The sequence below is a fragment of the Fusarium vanettenii genome, assembly GCF_000151355.1.
Source record: "Fusarium vanettenii 77-13-4 chromosome 3 genomic scaffold NECHAsca_2_chr3_3_0, whole genome shotgun sequence".
Classification (NCBI taxonomy): domain Eukaryota; kingdom Fungi; phylum Ascomycota; class Sordariomycetes; order Hypocreales; family Nectriaceae; genus Fusarium; species Fusarium vanettenii.
Genome location: NW_003315880.1, coordinates 1,170,534 through 1,188,964, shown reverse-complemented (window position 1 = coordinate 1,188,964; position 18,431 = coordinate 1,170,534). Strand labels below are relative to the sequence as shown.

The 18,431-nt window shown below is 52.9% G+C and overlaps 4 protein-coding genes across 4 annotated transcripts; 1 reads left to right on the top strand and 3 right to left on the bottom strand.

Annotated features, from left to right (window-relative positions):
* Nucleotides 1-3,772: 3,772 nt before the first annotated feature.
* Nucleotides 3,773-6,420, top strand: NECHADRAFT_35748 (uncharacterized protein; the record flags this gene model as incomplete). Its single annotated transcript, XM_003052999.1, has 2 exons — nt 3,773-5,150; nt 5,198-6,420. 2 exons carry the CDS (start codon nt 3,773-3,775, stop codon nt 6,418-6,420), a joined length of 2,601 nt encoding a protein of 866 aa, XP_003053045.1.
* Nucleotides 6,421-6,851: 431 nt separating this feature from the next.
* Nucleotides 6,852-7,262, bottom strand: NECHADRAFT_35245 (uncharacterized protein; the record flags this gene model as incomplete). Its single annotated transcript, XM_003052501.1, has 2 exons — nt 6,852-7,078; nt 7,130-7,262. The coding sequence occupies 2 exons, from the start codon at nt 7,260-7,262 to the stop codon at nt 6,852-6,854; spliced, it is 360 nt and encodes a 119-aa protein (XP_003052547.1).
* Nucleotides 7,263-8,070: 808 nt separating this feature from the next.
* On the bottom strand, nt 8,071-9,156 carry NECHADRAFT_35884 (uncharacterized protein; the record flags this gene model as incomplete). The annotated part of the gene is made up of 2 exons (XM_003052500.1): nt 8,071-8,239; nt 8,312-9,156. The coding sequence occupies 2 exons, from the start codon at nt 9,154-9,156 to the stop codon at nt 8,071-8,073; spliced, it is 1,014 nt and encodes a 337-aa protein (XP_003052546.1).
* A 7,598-nt stretch (nt 9,157-16,754) lies between these two features.
* On the bottom strand, nt 16,755-18,292 carry NECHADRAFT_58982 (uncharacterized protein; the record flags this gene model as incomplete). The annotated part of the gene is made up of 7 exons (XM_003052499.1): nt 16,755-17,180; nt 17,212-17,300; nt 17,396-17,469; nt 17,523-17,554; nt 17,604-18,069; nt 18,116-18,200; nt 18,255-18,292. 7 exons carry the CDS (start codon nt 18,290-18,292, stop codon nt 17,080-17,082), a joined length of 885 nt encoding a protein of 294 aa, XP_003052545.1. The 3' UTR covers nt 16,755-17,079.
* Between the last annotated feature and the right edge of the window lie 139 nt (nt 18,293-18,431).

Genomic DNA, 18,431 nt, shown 5'->3' with positions numbered 1-18,431 from the left:
CGTCTTCGTGTTTGCTTGTGTACTTTTAGTTACTGGTCGATAGATACATGAAAGCTGTGGTTGTTTGACACTTAGGCTTGCACATTCATGACAAGCATCCCATTGTTACAGGCAATAGCAATAGCAGTAGCCAGAGGGGAGCTTGTGAAACTCTGCTCCCTGTTGAATCTTCCTTTCTTGTAAAACTACGAACATTGCATGAAAATCAATAGGCTGTGATGAATATTTGCGGAGGATGCCTCAACAATACATGACTGAATAGGGTAGCTGGTAAATGACTGGGCACCCGGTCCATGCTGCTGAAATGGAATCTTCTTTCACACTGGACAGTCACAATCTCATTTTGTATTCTCAAAACTTCCAAAAGTCCTGCAGCATTAGCGGGACCACGATAATTGCCGCTGACTTTGCGAGGCGGAAGAGCGGAGTTTGACCTGGCCCGCGGCGTTGTGAGTTGGAATCATTCATATGAGTCTACCCTAGATGTGAGCCGGGAGCGGATCCCAAGTATGGAGAGTGATCGACAACCAAAAAAGCGACCCATGATCCATAGCGTTGCAAAATGACGTTGGAACCGACCCACTCAGATCGATGTACATGAGACACGCCAAGGTGGGCGGTGGAACTCACGGCTAGAGCAAGTTGTCAAGCTGATGTGGCTTTGTGCAGTGGCCTTTGAGAGGATCGAACTTGACTAGGTAGATGAGGGTGTTGAGAGGATGCATAAGAGGATGATCTAGATAGTAAATAATCGTCGACATAACTGCCAGCAAGACACCCCGTGACGACGGAAGTTGGCCAACTTGACAGCAATTGATTTGTTCGAAACCACAACTCGAGGCTTCTTTTGGTCGAACCAACGGCAGAGGCCCACAGCGGCAAGGGCTGTCTCATATGCGACCAATCACAGACACGATCGCCTCTAGATCTCGAAAGGTGAAACACCAAGTCTGCCAGCGTGACCAGGGGGCCTTGAGTGATGCGAATTGTCGTTCGATGCCGACGTAAGAACGAAGCGCTTGCAGATGATGCGTCTCCCGACGGATTGCGGGAAGAATTCGAAATCTCCCGAGCGGAGGATGCCTACGGCCATGGCCAACATCAGAGTGCGGAACCAACAGACAGACCTTCCGTAATCGTCGACATGCACGGCCGGGAAGAGATTAAAGGCGGAAGGGCTGTTGATGAATTCGAGCATTGACCGAAGCTACTGTATCGAAGAAATTGAAGGAAAAAAAATAAATAAAGAGATCGAGCGTCAAACGATGGGCTCTTGATCGAGAACGCCTCGTCAGTTGGCTCGGCAGACGGTCCAACGCCATGCCGCGCCCTAATCAGACCTTTGTTGGGTAGCGCCAGCCTAGGTGGTTTTGAAGCCTGTCTACCCAGGCGCAGCGCTGATTCCAGTCCCCTTTCTCTGCTGGCGGTGTGCTGTGGTTGTTGATGGCTGAGCTGAATGCCCGTGACAAAGCGGAGCTGTGCTGGCTGGATATGAGTCCATGTGTACAGCCCGATCTGACAGAAGGAATAAATAGAGCCGGTGCGTTGTCTTACGGCAGACGATCCATCGTATAGACGTCGTATATCAACGAGGAGGGGCGAAAGCGAAGGTGAAGCTCGGCCAGCGCAGCAAAGGAGCAGAAACCCTGGAGATGGACGAGAGCCATCGTGTTGGTGTTGAGGCGCACTCGATCAAGGACCCGATGGCCTCTGAGACCAGGCCTCGACGCAGGAACAAAAGACACTAGTGTTTCTGGTAGAACTTGTGTCGCAGGGGACATGCCCGTCTGAACTCCTGGTCGACTTTAGCGGCCGATGCCGCGTCGCCATTGGTGGGACTGACCCCATGGATTGGAAGCGGTGGGCTTCGAGACGGGTTTTGAGGGGACGGACCAGTCAGAGGAAGGGCTTCGTCATGTCTCGCGTGCATGTGTGGGGAGAGACAAGATAGCGGACGACGGACCCAACGGCCGACGGACGGAAGACCCCCCTTGAGAACCCTTGCTTGTTGTAACCCATCGGCCCCTTCATCTTCAGGGCCTGTCAGTCGTGATGGGTTTCCCGCTCGGTCACCCGTCTTGTGGCTTCTCTGTTGGGTTGAGATTCATCATCCTCTGTTGCTGGCACTGTTAGAGCCTGGTTACCCCAGCCAGAGAAGAGAATAGAGCCCGGACGGCAGGGTGACCCTTGGTGAATGGTGATGATCCTCTGTATTGTCAGGACCTGTCTATTGTCAGACTCAGACTGGGTCTCAGTCACCCGTAATTCCACTCCCAAAACGGGCCCTTTTTTGATTGATTTCTCGAGGCTTGCACAAGACGGACCTCTTTCTCCCGGCGCGCCGTCGGTCGACCCCGTTTGTCCTGCTGCTCGAGGGATAGCTTGTTCCGCCCTATTCTTCCTATGCTGGCCAAGCTCCAACGCCCTGGGTCCGGTCACTCACACACTCGATCCATCCGTCTCTTTCCTCAACTCCTTCCCTCTTGCCCTTTTCCTCTCTTGCCTTGTAACCCGCAACCGCACACATCGTGCCTTCCCTAGCCTGCCTCGACCAGAGCTGTCGTTGTCTGCGCGTCGTTCATTTCTTTCACGACATATTTTTCCATCGCGATTTTCTTTCGTGCACATATTTGCACGCCTCTTTTTTCTTCGTCTTCTCTTTCTGCTTTATTTCGGATCCTGTCCTGAGGACAAGGCGATTCCCCTTAACCAAGCAAGCAATCAAGTCGCTTTGACAGAAACAACCACCGCGCGAGACCGTCATTTTCAGTTCGAGAGGGAATTCAGGAGAAAGAGCAAGGAACCCAAACGCCTCGAGACACCTTCCTTCGACTTTAGGTCCCGACGCCTCATCGACGAGGCTCGCCATTCACGAGTCTCTGCCTCTGGACGCCGCCAACATCCTCAAACCATCCAGACGCCAGCCTGAAACAGGGCCTCTGGATTCGTCCACCTCCGTCTCGGTCACACGGCCCCTTCCTGTCCACCACGTCTCGTCCACTGGATTTACTCGCTGGCTACCCTGACATCGAGCATCGGATCGCTGCATATCTTGGCCTAGTGAGGTCGTTTTTCGTCCTTTGTTGCGAATCCCTGTGGCATCTCCATCCCGCGACGCCGCTTCGACTCGCCCCAGCCAAATGAAGTCTTGAAACCCAGAAACCTCTCCGTATGTTCCCCATCTTCTGGTAGCCTGGGATGGTCTCAGCTTGAAGCGATATCTCTTTGGTCTTCAACTTGGCAGTCTCATATCCCAGGTGCTTCTCCGTCTCCTTGTGACACTGACACCTCTCACTAGATTCCTTCCCCTTTGCGCTGTTTTCAACGCCTGCGAGGTCTGGTTTACCGTGCAAAAACTCTCATTTTCGTTCGATTTCGTCTTTTCTTCTCTCCACTCGTTTCTTCTCTTTCGTTCGTGTGTCGCCCTATCTTCGTTTTCCGTTCATCTCCGGACTCACCGCAAAGTCAACAACACGACTGTGCGACCTGACCGATTTGAAGAGACGTCATCTTTTATGCTGCAGCACCTCAACCAATTCGACTAGACGTCGATCCAAGAATATACGGACGCTGTGTCGTTCGTCTCCCCCGCAAGGACGTTTTCGAGCGCCGCAAGCCGCCGGCTACCTGCATCAGTTCATCACTTGCGTTCTCTGCAACGGACCGGCCTCCTGCATATAGTCGCACTGCAGATAGGGGCTTGATGCCAGACGTGGAATTCTGTTGCGCCGACGAATTTTCAGACCGCCTTGATTTACCATAAAGAACCTCGATGAGTCAACCGTATGATGGAAGAGAGATGGATACGCCCTTATCAGCATCTGGATCTGTAAAGAGAGCGCGAGAAAGAGCAAAAGCTGGACTTCCACGACACCAACCTCTCCCAGTTCACTCAGAAGCAATGGATGACGGACCACCCGGTGACCTGAGGGCTCCGCCTCGTCGACCCATGGCCGCACAGCCGGCCGGGCAGTCAAGGCTTCCTCGGGCCAAGCCCGTGCCTGCGATGGATTGCAGGAACGGACAAGGCGTTCCCGCTATTTCGAGACCTACTCAAGTTCCGCAATGGCCCTTGACCGGCCCTCCGATGGCCTCGATGGCTTCGATGAACCAACCCGACCCCGAACCGTATCGACCACCTCCTGGACGACCGTTGCACGCTCCCCAGCGACCACCGCGCCCCAGCCAGGTTCCTTCCTTGCTCGACCAGTCTCGACTTCAGGATCCTACTCCCGTCTTCTTGACACCCGAATCCGACGAATATCACTCCTCTGTACCGCCCTCACCGTCTTCTCGAATTTCCAATTCTAGCCTGGGATCGGTTCCCGACTTTCCGACTCCTAACCAGTCGATTGCCGCAACTCCCTCGCGACGAAGTGCTAACCTGGGACCTCCTCCTTCGTCTCGAAGAGGAGCCTCGTCTTTCTACTCGAATGCGTCTTATGTCTCGCCAATCCCTGAAGAGAGCTTAAACTCGAGGTCCCATAGATCCTATGCTTCGAGCGCCGCCATGCCCGAGAGCTGGCCAGGTTCCCGAGAGGTTAGCCCGACGTTTTACGAAGAAACAGATATCGATAAGAGCCGCCACTCAGATGAGGATGACTTTAACGAGTTCAACGACGAGAGCAAACTGGTTCGCAGCGCTAGCATTGGAAAGAGAGGCAAGCCTTCCATTGTAAACACCAAGTCAGCCATCCTCGATTCCGCCCATCGACCAGCTCCATCGCCCGTTCAACCATTCAATTCAGGTACTGGATATGTCGACGCTTCAACTAGCTCGTCCAGCACGCTTCCCCTGGCGAAGCCTTCGGGTCAAAACGCCCCCAATGATGTCTTGAGCCCGGATGCCATTCTCGGTGCGTACGCTGCTGCAAGCGCAACCAACCTAGAGACTCCTCAGGCACCAACTCCATCTCCCCAGCCCTTCAACCGACTGTCAGCTATTCGACGACCACCTAGGCTTGACATGGATGCTGTGAGGAACATGGAGGAGAGAGGTAGTATCACAAGCTTGCCGGACCTGATCCGACGAGCAACCCGACTCGCCAATATGATGGACCGTGGCCGCCGACCGGCGAGCCGATTCGAGGATTTGAGTGAATATCTCGATGAGAAGGCTCAAGTCCGTGGTGGTGACAAGGAGAACTCAGGTAGGTGTACCCACCCAATGATCAGGGATCAGCGTACTGACATGCAGCAGGTTTGTCAGACATGTTGGCAGCCTTCCCTCCCCCCGCACAGGCGCAAACAGAACGAGGCTCTTGGTTCCGGACAACATCTTGGCCTCTGGCACCTAGCCGACTAGGCGAAGCGCCTTCACGATCGGGTCTCCGCGATATGACTACCCCGGACGGAGACCAGAAGCGACGCCGGCGATGCTGTGGCCTACCAGTTTGGGGCTTCGTCCTCGTGATGATCCTGCTGTTGGGCATCATTGCCGCTGCCGTGCTTGTGCCGCTCGAGTTTTTCGTCTTTAAGAACTTGAGCAACAAGGACAAGCCACAGACGGCACTTGCTCAGTGCCAAGAGTCACTGACGTGCCGGAACGGAGGGACCAATGTCCTTTCGAAGGGTGTCTGCTCGTGCATCTGCACGAATGGGTTCACTGGCTCCGACTGCAGCGTCGGGGGCTCGGATGGCTGTACGACGGCGGATTTGGGAGGCGACTTTAACAACGTGACGATTGGAAAGGCCATCCCCCGTCTCCTCGAGGATGCAAGTGCCAACTTCTCTATCCCTCTTAATGGCACAGTCATCCTGAACAGCCTCAACGCCGGAAACCTCTCTTGCATTGCACAAAACTCACTGGTCACCTTTGACGGCAATTCTGCGCGAGAAGGCAAGGGCTCATCCAATGAGAGTGAATCGGAAGAAAAGCTTGCGCTGGAAAGTGGAAGTCCAGACCTGGCTGTGCGAGCAGAGCCAACAGCCATCACCATCTCGGAGGAGGCTCCTACCTTCCTGGTGGTGGATGAAAGCACACCGACCGTGGTACCGACGTCAACAGGAAGCGCGTCGGACGCGGAGCAGACGTTGGCAACCGAATCAGGCAGTGTGGCTAGCCCTACTGCCACCTTTGCGGTGACAGAGGACGTACTTGACTTTGCACGTGTTGCGGTGCTCTATGTGTTGCAGGAAGAAGACTCAGAGAGTGCTCAAGAGGCACAGTCAGCGATTGGACGCTTCTTGGCCAGGGCTCACAAGGACTCTGGGGTGGAGACAAAGACTGCCGAGAGCATCAAGCTCGGAGGAAACAACACGGTAGATCTTTTGAGATTCACGATCGACCTTGGGTCTGGAGCCATTGGAGGAAATGCGAAGCGCGATGTGGCGGCTCCCCAAGCACGCTGGTCCACCCCAGACAGAGTACATACACATGGCTCTCTGCGGCGAGGCGGACCGTTACGCGCGAGACGCTGAGATACAGAGATGCAGAGAGAGAGTGAAGAAAGAAATGGTGTACATAATGTGCGGATATAGTTATGCATCTTGGTACGACGGCGCCGATCAGTGTATTATTTGATTCGTTTTACCAGGGCCGGGCCGTGGATGGTAATGACGGGAGAACAGGAAATGGGATTGACGAGGAGAAGATCTTGCATACACACTTCAGAACCCCCCCCCCCCCCTTTTTTTTTTTTTTTAACTCTTCTATTCTATTTCCCCCCTTTTTATCAAGTAGAACTCGCGAGCGAGATTAGCGTGGGCGTTTTATCAAAAGAAAGAGAGGAATGGTTTCTTCCATGACCTGTCAATCATGAATGCGATTCTAATCCGTGGAGTTGAAGTGTTTGTTCTGTATGTGACGTTTTGAATTATTGAATTATTTATACCATTTCTTCGTGCATTCTTCATGGCATATAAAATACCTCCTCGACGGGCTTCCACCACGACGGCTCGCCTGCCTCGGAGCTCACAGCGCCGGGAACCACACTCTCTTGCCATGCATCAGTCATACGCCACCACTCCCTAACACGAGGGTTCTCCGCCATGAGAGCCATGTCGGCCTTGTAGTCGGAGCCGACGTACTTGAACGAGGCGAACAGTACATGAGACTTGTCGTCGTAAAAGATGCTATCTACACTCGGTGTTAGCCCCCTCTTGTCTCTTTTTTGTTCATATCTCGTACAGTCTTTGATGTTGCACTGCTTAATCTGCGCCAGCACGTCGGGCCATACTCGAGCGTGCACGTCCTTGTACTCTGCCAGGTGTTGTGGCTTGAGCTTGACGATCTGGGCGAAGCGGTGGACGGCTTGTGACATTTTGGGCGATTCAGACAAAGAGATGTTACAAAGGACGGACAATTAGAACTAGATAGTCAATTGGATGGGCACGTTTGGTAAGTTATATAGCATAGATTTCTCGGTAATCGGGCTAGAGGATAGCGAGTTTTACTACCAAAACCCCGCATATTGGCTCAAGAAGTCTATTATATATCCACTGATTTGCCATGGGGCTTTTAAGAACCGTCCCAATGGCTTAAGAAAACGGTAGCGGGATCGGGAGAATGCATGCCACCCCCAATTCCCTCGAGTCGCTTATACTTGACGACCCACCTGTTGTGGGGGATGGACACTGTAGCATTGGACAACAGCGTAGACGAACATGATATACAGGGCATAGATATACCATGGCCGACTAGGTTCTTGATCTGGCTGGCATGTACAGGGGCTCCCATGTCGTAGAAGTCGAGCCCGTGATGGATCAGCATCAATAGAATGGATACATCCTTGATGTTAGGTAATTGTTGATGAATTTCGCTATCTCCAACAATGCCCGCGGTACATACAAAGAAACCCGCGAGCACCGCTGAACCCTTAAAGAGAGGACGGCAACAACCATTTAGTTGCCAAAACCAAAGCACCTTTGGCCGTAGCCACCCAATTCGTGATATATCATCCAGTTCCATCCAACGCTAGAACGCCTTTCCCAAAATTCCAGTTATTCACACATTCTTGGTATCAAATAACACGCCCTCCGTGGAGGTACCGTGTTGGGTTTCTTTTGCTTTGCCTTTTCCTTCTATCCTGGTCGGACCGTTGCATAGGAAACGGCCAAGCGAGTCACACTTTAGTTGCGAGCCTCGGGCTGTTCGTACTGAGGAGGAACCTCCTCGTTGACAATCAGACCAGACTTTTCGTCTTCGGCGATAATCTCCACGATGGCGGCCTTGTAGTCGGCGCCTAGGGCGGGCTCGGGGCGTTCACCCTTGAAGTAGCGGATGAGGCGGACAGTAAGACTGCAGAGGAACATGGCGAACCTGAAATTGGTTAGTATATCAACATCAACAAGAATGATCATGAAAACATACAGAGCAACACCAACACCAGCAGTGACGCCCATGAGGACGGGGATGATGATGTAAGCGGTAATGTGCTTGAGCATGTTGGCCCAAGAGTAGTCGACGCGCTCGGGGACGAGCTGGGCGTGACCCTGGTGGGGAGTGCCGGCGTTCTTGTTCTCAGAGTTGCCGTGTCCGTGGTTGTTCTTATGGCCGTGTTCCTTCATTCCGTGGTTCTTCATTCCGTGGCAGCCCTTGCCCTTACCCTTGATGCTGCCCTTGATACCCTTCAAGGTCTCATGGAGCAGACCCTTGGCGCGGCACCACATTGAGCAGTCATCACCAAGTCCGTTGTGAGAAGAGCCCTCAACCTCGATGCTTCCGATGATGATCTCGCCGACGGGGGCCTTGATGAGCTTGACCTTGACGGGAGGGACGCCGTCGACGAACCGGTCGCCGACCTCGATAATTCTAATCTCGACGCCAATGACCTCGAGGTGCTGGTCATCATCCATGCCCTCTGGTCGAATAGCGAGACCATATCCAAGTCGGCGCACAGCGCTCTTTCCATTACTCTTGGTGACTGGGGCCGAGAGGTCTCCATTCCACGGATCCGCATGAGGGTACAGTTCAAAGCCGTTGAGGACGAGTCGATGCTCCTCGATGTTAAAGTTGAGCTCTAATTGGGCGTTGCGGTCGCGGCAGCGGGTGCAAGGGATGGTGATGGATTGCCCAAAGGCTGTAGCGGGGACCTCGAAGGTGTCGACGTCGATGGGTAGGGTACGGAAGATGCCATCATCAGCCTCGGAAGTGTCGGGGACGATGAGGATGGCTGCAGCCGTGGCTGCGAGGGCGAGCGGCTTGAGCAGTTGCATCGTTATCGGTATCGTATAGGGGGTGTATCAATATGAGATGAAAAATGTACGGTTTCCTGGCGATGGGAATGATTGTCGTCGATATTTACGGTAGAGACGGGAGGGGGAGAAGTTGAAAAAAGGGAAGAAATAGTGTCAGTGGTGGTGGTGTGCTCGTGGTTGCCTTTAGAGAAGAGTAAGAGAGAGATGATCGGATGTCTCGGTGGCGTAGGCTCCGCTTTGGGTGAAGGAAAGGGCCAGGCGAGGGGGAACCTTCCATGAGCATGAAGTGGAACTGGAACGCGGGACGTCCGGGGGTCACGGAGCTCCAGGTACGTACCTCTCTGCCCAGCCAGGCTGCTAGCCCAGGCTGCTTGGTAAGAACCTACAGTGGAAACAGTGCATGTCGGCCCCTCCCATAGCGCTAAGCTGAGTTAAACAGCTTCAGACTCCAAGTGCCACGCGCGATGGTGATCATGCGTGCTCTTTCCCGCCTTGTCGGCAATTAATGCCTGACGATTGAGGCATCGATTACCTGCTTGGGCATCTTTCCGCCCGCAAGCGGCAAGCTCATGGTGTAGATCAGCGTCACCTCTCGACTGAGATTGTTGTTTCAGTCGTCTCATGCTACAACCTCGAATCATGTCAATAGACGGTCAAGTCAAGTCATATCATCTCATATCTGCCGTGTCAAAAAAAAACCGAGACCGATACCGAATACATCTCAGGTTGACATAGATTAACTAACTAACTAGGTGGTACAGTCATGTAACCCTCTCACACATCACCCATCACCTCGCGTATCCGTACTCTCTCTCGGCTGACATCCCCTGCTTGCATCCATTTGCATCTCCACCAGCCTGTAGCATGCTTACACGCGGACCCGAATACAAGCCCGGCCGCCGAAACCAGCAGCCCTGCACTGCATTAACGTTAGAAACATGACCCGTCCAAGAAATACCAAGAGGCGTGAGACTCTCGGTCTGAATAATAATCGTCTCAGCTCAGGGGAAGGCTGCCTTGTGTGGCACAGGCACAGATTATCGCCAGATTAACTCTGCGCCAGCCAGCGTCCCCGTCAGATCGAGACTCTTCTACTCTTCCTCACCAACCTCAAAAGTCTGTCTGTGCCACAGAGCCTTCAGCCTCCCCGCCAGATGCTTCCATCGCATGGACCACTCCTCCCTCGGGGCCAAGCCTCCGTCACCGATGCCGATGCCGATGCCGACGCCAAGGTCCGACACGTTCTGATGACGATGGACTGGAGAGTCCTTGCCCCAGGGGAAGTTTGGGTTCTCAGGCAATGCCAATGCCTCTTGCCGGCCAACCGTGCCTGTCGAAACAGCCCCGGAGTCCGACTGTTCCGTACCCGTCGTCGTGATCGTCTTCAGAGTTGTCAATGACGGCCCGAAGCTCGTTTCTAGTCCTTGTCAATGTAAATCCTTAGCATGCCAGTCATTAATTCCACTAACCCTTTGAGGTAAACGTGTGGGTTCTGTTCACCCAACCCAGCGTGCTAACGTTATAGGCGATTGTCGCTCCCGGAGTACCTGTGGTGTTGCAAGCCGACGAAATCTGGCCCGGCCCCGTCGGGAATGGTGGGGGAGCCGACCATGATCCGGGTGTAGTCGAGCAATCGGTCACAGTCGAGAACGTCGAGGGCACCGGATATAAAGATGAGTCGGTGCAGACCGACGACGTGCTAGATGTCGATTCGCATTGACTAGCTGTGCTTGTCAAATTCCACGACCCAGTGGGAGTGCTGGTCGCCGAAGTCTTCCTACCGGAAGCCAAGGAAATCGTCGAGTTCGTCACAGGCCGAGGTGAGCTCTCAGTTGTTGCCGAGGGTCCCCTGGTCAGCTCTGTCTGGGTTCCGCTAGTTGTCTCGAATGAATCACTGCCGGTATTGGCGGGTGTACCTGATGTCATGACCTCTGTGGAAGACAAGGGTGGAGCAACTGTCTCAAAGGGCTCCGAAGTCTCCGAGGAAGCCGTAAATCCGGACGTGGTGTTGGACCAGATCACCGAGCTAGAGATCACACCACTGGAGATCCGTGAAGTGCCAGTGCCCATGGATATAGATGTGACAGATGGCGTGGTGGTACGGATAGATTCGGACGGCCCTTGACCAGTCATGCTAGAGTTGCTGGCTGGGAAGGTCGGCGTCCCAATAGACTCCGAGGAACCTGGTCCCGTTGTGAAACTTGTTGTCCAGTTGCCCGTCCATTGCGATCTCTCCGTGATTGTAGAAATCAACATGCTAGACATGGATCCTATGGTGGGTGTCAAGGTAGTGGCATTGGACATAGGAAACTTGGGCGTATTAGTTCTTGGGGTAGGTGTGGGGAATCCAGTTGAAAAGGTCGAGTTCAGAGGATAAGAGGTTGTGCTGATCCTAGGCGTCGAGATAGGAATGAACGAAGAGTTGGAGCCAGTAGGGAAAGGAGCCGTCGTGCTGTTTAGTGGTAGCGGAATGACGGTCATCGTGATCGTTAAAGTGGACGATGTGTTTGTCTGAGGGAACGGAGGTGCGCTGGTCTGGGTGGTGAATGTCTTGTTCGAGCCGGACTCCGACAGGGTTGGGATGGTACGGTTGAATGACACAGAGATAGGCGTCGTGACGATGGAAACCAAACCACTCGTGCTCGTTCCACTGCTGTAAGTGCTGGTACCGTTGACAAAAGTTGGGGTAGCAGCTGAAGTAGTGCTCCAGGGGCTGGGACGGCCCTTGGTCCCCATTCTTGACCAAGTTACAGTCCGAGTCGTGTTCTGCACCTGACTTTCAGACACCGTAGAAGTGACCGTCGTGCGAATGGTTGCCACGGATCCAGTAGAGTTGATTGCCCTAGAAAAGGTGCTAGTCAAGTTCAGTGATCGAGATGAAGTGACGGTGAACTGGGGGACCGAAAACGTTGTCGAGCCAGAAGGGGTCAAGGTAACCTCGCTCGTGGTAGAGTTGACATATCGACTGGTTCTGCTCTCAATGCTCCAAATGCCGCTGCTAAGGGCAGAGCTCTGTGCAGACCATGGGATTACGGTGACTTGCGAATCCACACTTTGGCTGACTTCAGACGACAACCATGAACTGTGAGTAGACCACCAATCAAGAGTCGTAACGTTTGGAAGGGGGACTGGTGTAATGGTAGGCTCCCTAGTTATGATCGATGTGCTGAGACTAGGAAGGGGGCTGATCGGAGTGCCAGGTCGGGTGAACGGGCTCGCACTGGATCCTGTTGTGACAGTTGTGACAGTTGTGGCAGTTGTGTTGTAGATACTGCTTGTGAACGTTACTGTGGTTGTAAGTGAGCTAGTGAGTTGCGTTGGCGTGATCCTCGTCGTGATCGTCGAGGTTACTGACACGTCCTCACTCGTCAACAGGCTTGACGAAGCAACCGGCCCAGTCACAGTTGTTACAACAGACTGGCTCAAAGTGGTGGTGAATACAGCAGTCAGATTGGGAGGGAGCGAGGTATCAGTCAAAGTGATCTGAGAAGGAGGCAAGGGAGGCGCAAGGACAGTTGTGACCAAGCTTGTCACTGCTGAGGTTTTCGTCGTCACGTCCAGTGTCCAGGTTGACCAATCCAGAGAGGAGTTAGCCTGTGAGATCGAAGGGAGATCTTGACTCGCGCTTGAGAACTCAAGTATCGAGGACGTAGTTGTCGGATACTCTGTAGAGACTGTAGAGGCAGAACTCTTGGACGTGCTTGATTTCTTTCCGGTTGGCCGAATACCTCCAGGGAATATGGTGATGACTGAACCCTTAGATGTCGTTACCACAGTCACCGATAGAAAACTGGAGGCAAGAGTTGTGTTGATAGGTAGAGCGCTGGAGGCGAAGAGCGTAGTCGAGGAGACCCCAGCTGAGCTTTCGGAAGCCACTGCACCAGATTCTTCAAAGCTGCCAGTTGAGCTGGAGACCGAGTCTGAGATCGCTGATGAGTTGGTGAAGAATGAAGTTGGCGTAGGTTCAGCTACCCTTCCACTTGTGTCAACGATGCTTGATGTCATAATCGTATCGGAAGCGACGATTGATGAGGTTTGGAATCCAGTATCGGAGCCTGAAGGTGAAGGTGAGCCACTGGTTGCACTGATCAGGGAGCTGAGAGATGACGTCTCGATGATGGTGGTTTCAGTCGCCGTAGAAAATGATTCAAGACTCTCGAGCGAAGATGTGTTGGCAAAGGTAGTCGTGCTAATCAGTGTGGAGGTATCAATGAAGACCTCAGAGGTGTACAAGGTTGAAGTCGACACAATTATGTCGGTAACAACCTCTACTGAAGTTTCAGACACCGAAGAAGTTGCACTAGAACTTGGGGTCACACTCAAAGTGGTTTGAGTCGTGAGCGTCATGATGATGCTGGACACCAAGCTCCCAGAAGATAAGGAAGCCCCAGAAGAGGCACCAGATGCAAGAGTCTTGGTAGAAATGCGAGAGGAATTCTGAGCGGGGTTGATCGTAGGTGCTGTATCGGACTCGGTCAAGGAGGCAGACAAGGTAAATGACGAAGCATCAGAAGAAATGTCCAAGGAGATGCTCGAACCCAGAGACTCCGTTGAGAATGCTGTAGAGATCGACAATGACGCTGTATCGGAATATGTGGAACTCGACTCGGAAGCAGTCACGGTGATGCTGAGCACCTCAGTTGTTGTCGTGACTGAAGGGATAACCGATGTAGTATCCACGGCAGAGGCAGACGAGATGATGCCAGAAAGAGAGCCAGTCCCGACTTCAGTCGAGGGAGTTCCTTCGGAGAGCTCCGTCAGCTCCACGGTCTCTGTCATCCGTGTCGTCGTCAGGTCGACTGTCGTGCTCGAGTTGTACCTGGTTTGAACTCGAGTTGAGTAGACACTAGAAGAGGTTTGACTGCTGTCGCTCGTCTGAGAAGTCGCAGTGACCTCAGGTGCTGTCGCCTCAGAGGACTCTTCGGGGACATCGGATGATCCTGAGCTTTCGCTTTCCCCTGAGCTGGTTGAAATGCTGAGAACTGTGGTAGAGGAAAAAGTGTCTGATGAAGAAAAGGAAGTGAATGTTGTGATAGATGAAATTATATCTGAAGAAATGGGAACGGTAGATTCCATGACAGAAGAAGAAATATCCGAAGAAAGCTGAGTAGATGAAAGTGCATCAGTCGCGTCTGTAGTACTGGCCTCTGAGGAGGACTCGCTGCTAGAGAAGGAGCTTGTGCTGTCCGAAAGGCTGTCATCGCTCGTAGCGTCAGAGACCTGACTCTCAATCGTGGAAGAGGCATCATCGCCAGTGGTGGCTAGAGTCAGAGATGACACCGAGTCCGTTGAATGGACGGTTGATGCAGTCTCTGAGCCAGTGACGCTACTAGCTTTGGCACTCGAATCTGCTGATACCATCGAGGTGTCGCGCTGTGGTCCAAAGGAGGAAGGAAACGAAGAGGGCTCAGAAGATAGAGTGACAGACTCTGAGGAAAAGTTCATGCTGGAAGCGACGCCAGTTTCAGAAGAAACCCGAGCCTCAGTCACCGAGCTGCCAGTCTGCGACGAGAACTCCACAGAGGACGAAACTAGACTCGTTAGATGGAATAGAAAGAACAAAGTCAGAGTACTCACGGATTTCAGATTCAGCAGAGGTAGCAGGTGCCCCCGTGTAGTACGGAGGAGGGGGGCCGTAGCCGAAACCGGTTGCGTCGACATTGCTTGGTTCGCGAGCCTCAATGAAGTTGTCCTTGCGCACAACGTTTGGGTGCTGTCGGCGAATAAGCTGAGCCGAGCCACCAGAAAGGCAGATCAAGATCAGAACAATCGGCAAAAGGCCGAGAAGAGGAATATTGGGAGGTCTCATGGTGAGAAAATAAGAATGCTGCTACTTGGCATTAGCATCAGGTCCCTTCTCCTCGTCCCCAACCGAAGACCAAACCGAGAAAAGAACTTACTCTAACGAATGATATGCACTCGAGAACACTTTGATAGGTGCGAACGAACGTATGAATGCTGTGGGAAGTGATATCGATACAAAAGAGCGGAGTGTTGCGGGCAGGTGATATCTCGCGTTGGGGTTGACGCGAAGAAGAGGAGAAGTGAGGTGGAAGAAAAGAATACGAAGGAAGGATGAGAACGAGCGAGAACGCGCGGCACGAAGAAACAAGGAAAAGAGGCGAAAAAAGGTGTGCAACTTGCACCAGTTCTCTCGCAGTGCTTGCCAGCTGCCCAGCAAAGGGGGGGAAACGGGTGCTGATACCTTATAGGCTCATATTCCTCGACCACCGTTCTCTGGATTCGCCCCCTGTTAGCCTATCACAACATGAATGCACAGACGCAACTCAAAGTCAGATAGATTACGAATGCCTCACCTCGGGGTCTTGCGTGTTAGTAGGGAGGGAGTTGTGTGTCCTCCAGCCCGCCCCGTGGCCCGTCATACGTTGCCCGTCGACGGCTGCGAAAAGCCTTCTTCCCACGCCGTCGAAAATATCTCCGAGAGATTGCTTCACCATGTTTCCCGTCAAAAATCTACCGGTCTTTGGAGACGGGGCATCATCCCGGCTCCGTATGCTGGGATCCGGGAACGGAGCGGGAGCGGAAGCGGCGCTTGAGGTATGAGTAGAACTCGGAGCCGAAGTATATTACCGTCCTTCCATGTGCTCGGACCGGCGGTTCCTGATTGAGGTTGCATAGCCGCTTGCTTGCAGTCGTAGATTGCCATTCATACCCCTTTCGCCTCATCAACCGGTGCTTGTTCCAATGTGTCATGTCACGGGCCATCCTTCATCTCCCATTCTATCCACGGGATGGATGTCACAAGAAAGACACTTCCAACTCCTGGTCCGTTATCTGAGTGTGCTATAAATTGTTAATGATGAACCCCTGCGAGTATCATGACGTCTCGAAGTTCAAGACAGTTCGAAGTGAGACCAAACACCGTTGGCCCCTTTGACATATGTCCTCTGCACTTGCGTGAGGAGTTTGTTGACTCAAGTACAGGTCACACAATACTCGCAGCAACATATCCCTCGCACGCCCGTGTTGCATTGTGCGTCCTCCTGCGGGATCTGGCCCACCCCGGTAGAGTGCCTGGCAGAGGAGATCTCGGCCGTGTTCTGCGCTTGATGCACGAAACATCTCGGGCCTTCCACCATTCGGGGCTAACGGCCGGGCTGTCGAGCGTCGCACAGTTCAAGGGCCCAGAAGATCCAAACTGACATGCCCAGGTACAGCAGTAACACCTGCAGCTAGCCTCGGCAACGAGGCGAGATGCAGCTTGCCGTCGGACTGCAAGGTTGCAGATTCCTAGGAGGGACAGGTTTGGCATTCTGAATCTTGTCCCAGAGATTCATTCTATGGCGTGGATCTGGTCTTTAGCTTCAACTGGAATCGCCGAGGGACTCCGTATCGACATGAAAAGCGTAGCCGACTCTGTGCTACTAGGCATTGTTGACCCAGCCAAATATCGAAAAGCTAAGGGGTGTCGTCTCCGCCAGAACACACTCAATGAGCTCCAATGATAGAGCATTCGAGAGCTTATTGTTAAGTAACCTTGGTTGCCTCGCACCTGTCATCGAAATTGGATCATTTATGTCGTTCTTCAACAGGTGACGAGTCCTTCAGAGTGTCGTATGAGTGGAAGGTATTCAGGGCAAAAGCGGCGATGGTTGCGAGAGACAAAACGAGACCTTTTTTGTGAAATAAGAGAAACAGATCCATTGCCTTAGGGACACAAAAAAACCTTCCCTCATTAAAAATCCCGTGATCATGAGCCGCCTTCCTGCCTTAAAACTCTCAACATACGTAGAGGCGCCCGGGTAAATAGGCAGGAGCCATCGGCTCAAGCTGCCTTACTCTAGCTCTGTATGATCTCCTTCAACTCCCGCCTTGAAAAACCATCCCAAAACCTGTCCGTCGTACCGAATCCCTCCAGGGATTTCTTTTCTCGCTAGGGGTGAGCTCCGATGAGTCAATGTGGTGAGAATATCGGCTCGTCTACTCGGCCTTCTCGGCTGTCTCTCGCAGGGATGGGGCCGTTTCATCAGTCATGGTGGTATTTTTGTCTTCGATATCAGCAGCCCACAAGGCAGCGCCGACTACATGGTGTTAGCTTGTATTCGTATCTACCATCTTTGGACGACTCGCCTGTGTTGGTAAAGGTAAAGAACATGGAGGCAACCGGGATCATCTCGAGAAGAGTGGCAACAAGTCCGAATCTGTATCAAAGCGTCGATTAGCTATACCCAGCTCCTCGCGTGCTACGCTTCACCAGAAAGGGTCCGGAAAATCATGACGCGGAAAGGTTACGTACGCTGTGTAAGGGCCGACGTTCTTGTTAAGCCAATCCGACCTCTTGGGAGCCGACCATTGCTTGAGCTGGAAGTACTGCAATATCATCAGCACGACGGCACGACGATCAATAGCAGAGTGTTACTTACTCGATCATGAACTCCCTTACCTCGGTTGCGGCCTGAATCAGTCAGTAAGGGCAGAACATGTGTGATGGGGGGTCTATTGACCTTGGAGAGCGATAAATATCGCGGTACCGACGACAGGAATGGCATTGAGAGGCAGATACATGACGTAACGAATGATGGCCTTTGGGCTGAATTTCTCAAATGGGCTCTTGAGGATCTTGCCCAGCTTCTGCATCGGATCACTGCCAGATTTGACCTCTCTTCCTTCGCTTACGATCTGAGTGTCTCCGCGTGTGAGCAGAGTGCCATCGAAGGTATCAAGAAGTGCATCCTGGAGGAGATAGTTTCGAGAAATGAGGTTGATGATGGTGGTGCTCTCATTGAGAACGAGCAGACTGGTGGTCACAACAGCGAGAGGTCCGTTGACGAAGACGAGAACGGCGAGCTGTGGAAGATATGTGAATGCGAACATGCCACCGATGACACCTGTGGAGAGGAGGATCAAGGGACCGAGCTTGGAAAGGAATGGCGCCCATAGCGAACGGTGGGCGATGAGATAGACAATTCCCTATATCGAAGGTGTTAATGAGTACTCTCTCTAAGATGGAGGGGACGAGTCGTGCCTTGATCGGGTAGAGATAGGCCTTGCTCTTGGCGGCGTGGGCGACATGTTCTTTAGCCTGCGCATAGTCTTCCTTGCTAAAGGGTAATCAGTCTGCTGTTATGAAGGGCTTGATCTTGTCGTAGCCTTACAAGACTTCTTGAGCCTTTTCACCTACGGAATCGACCATTCGGTTCCGCTTGGGCTGCTGCTGCTGCTGCTGCTGCTGCTCAGATGCCGAGCCTTCTGCTGAATCGGCCATGGTGGGTTGCTTGAGACGAACTAGGCGAGTGGTGGGGTGAGGTGGAATGGAAATGGTCTGAATATAC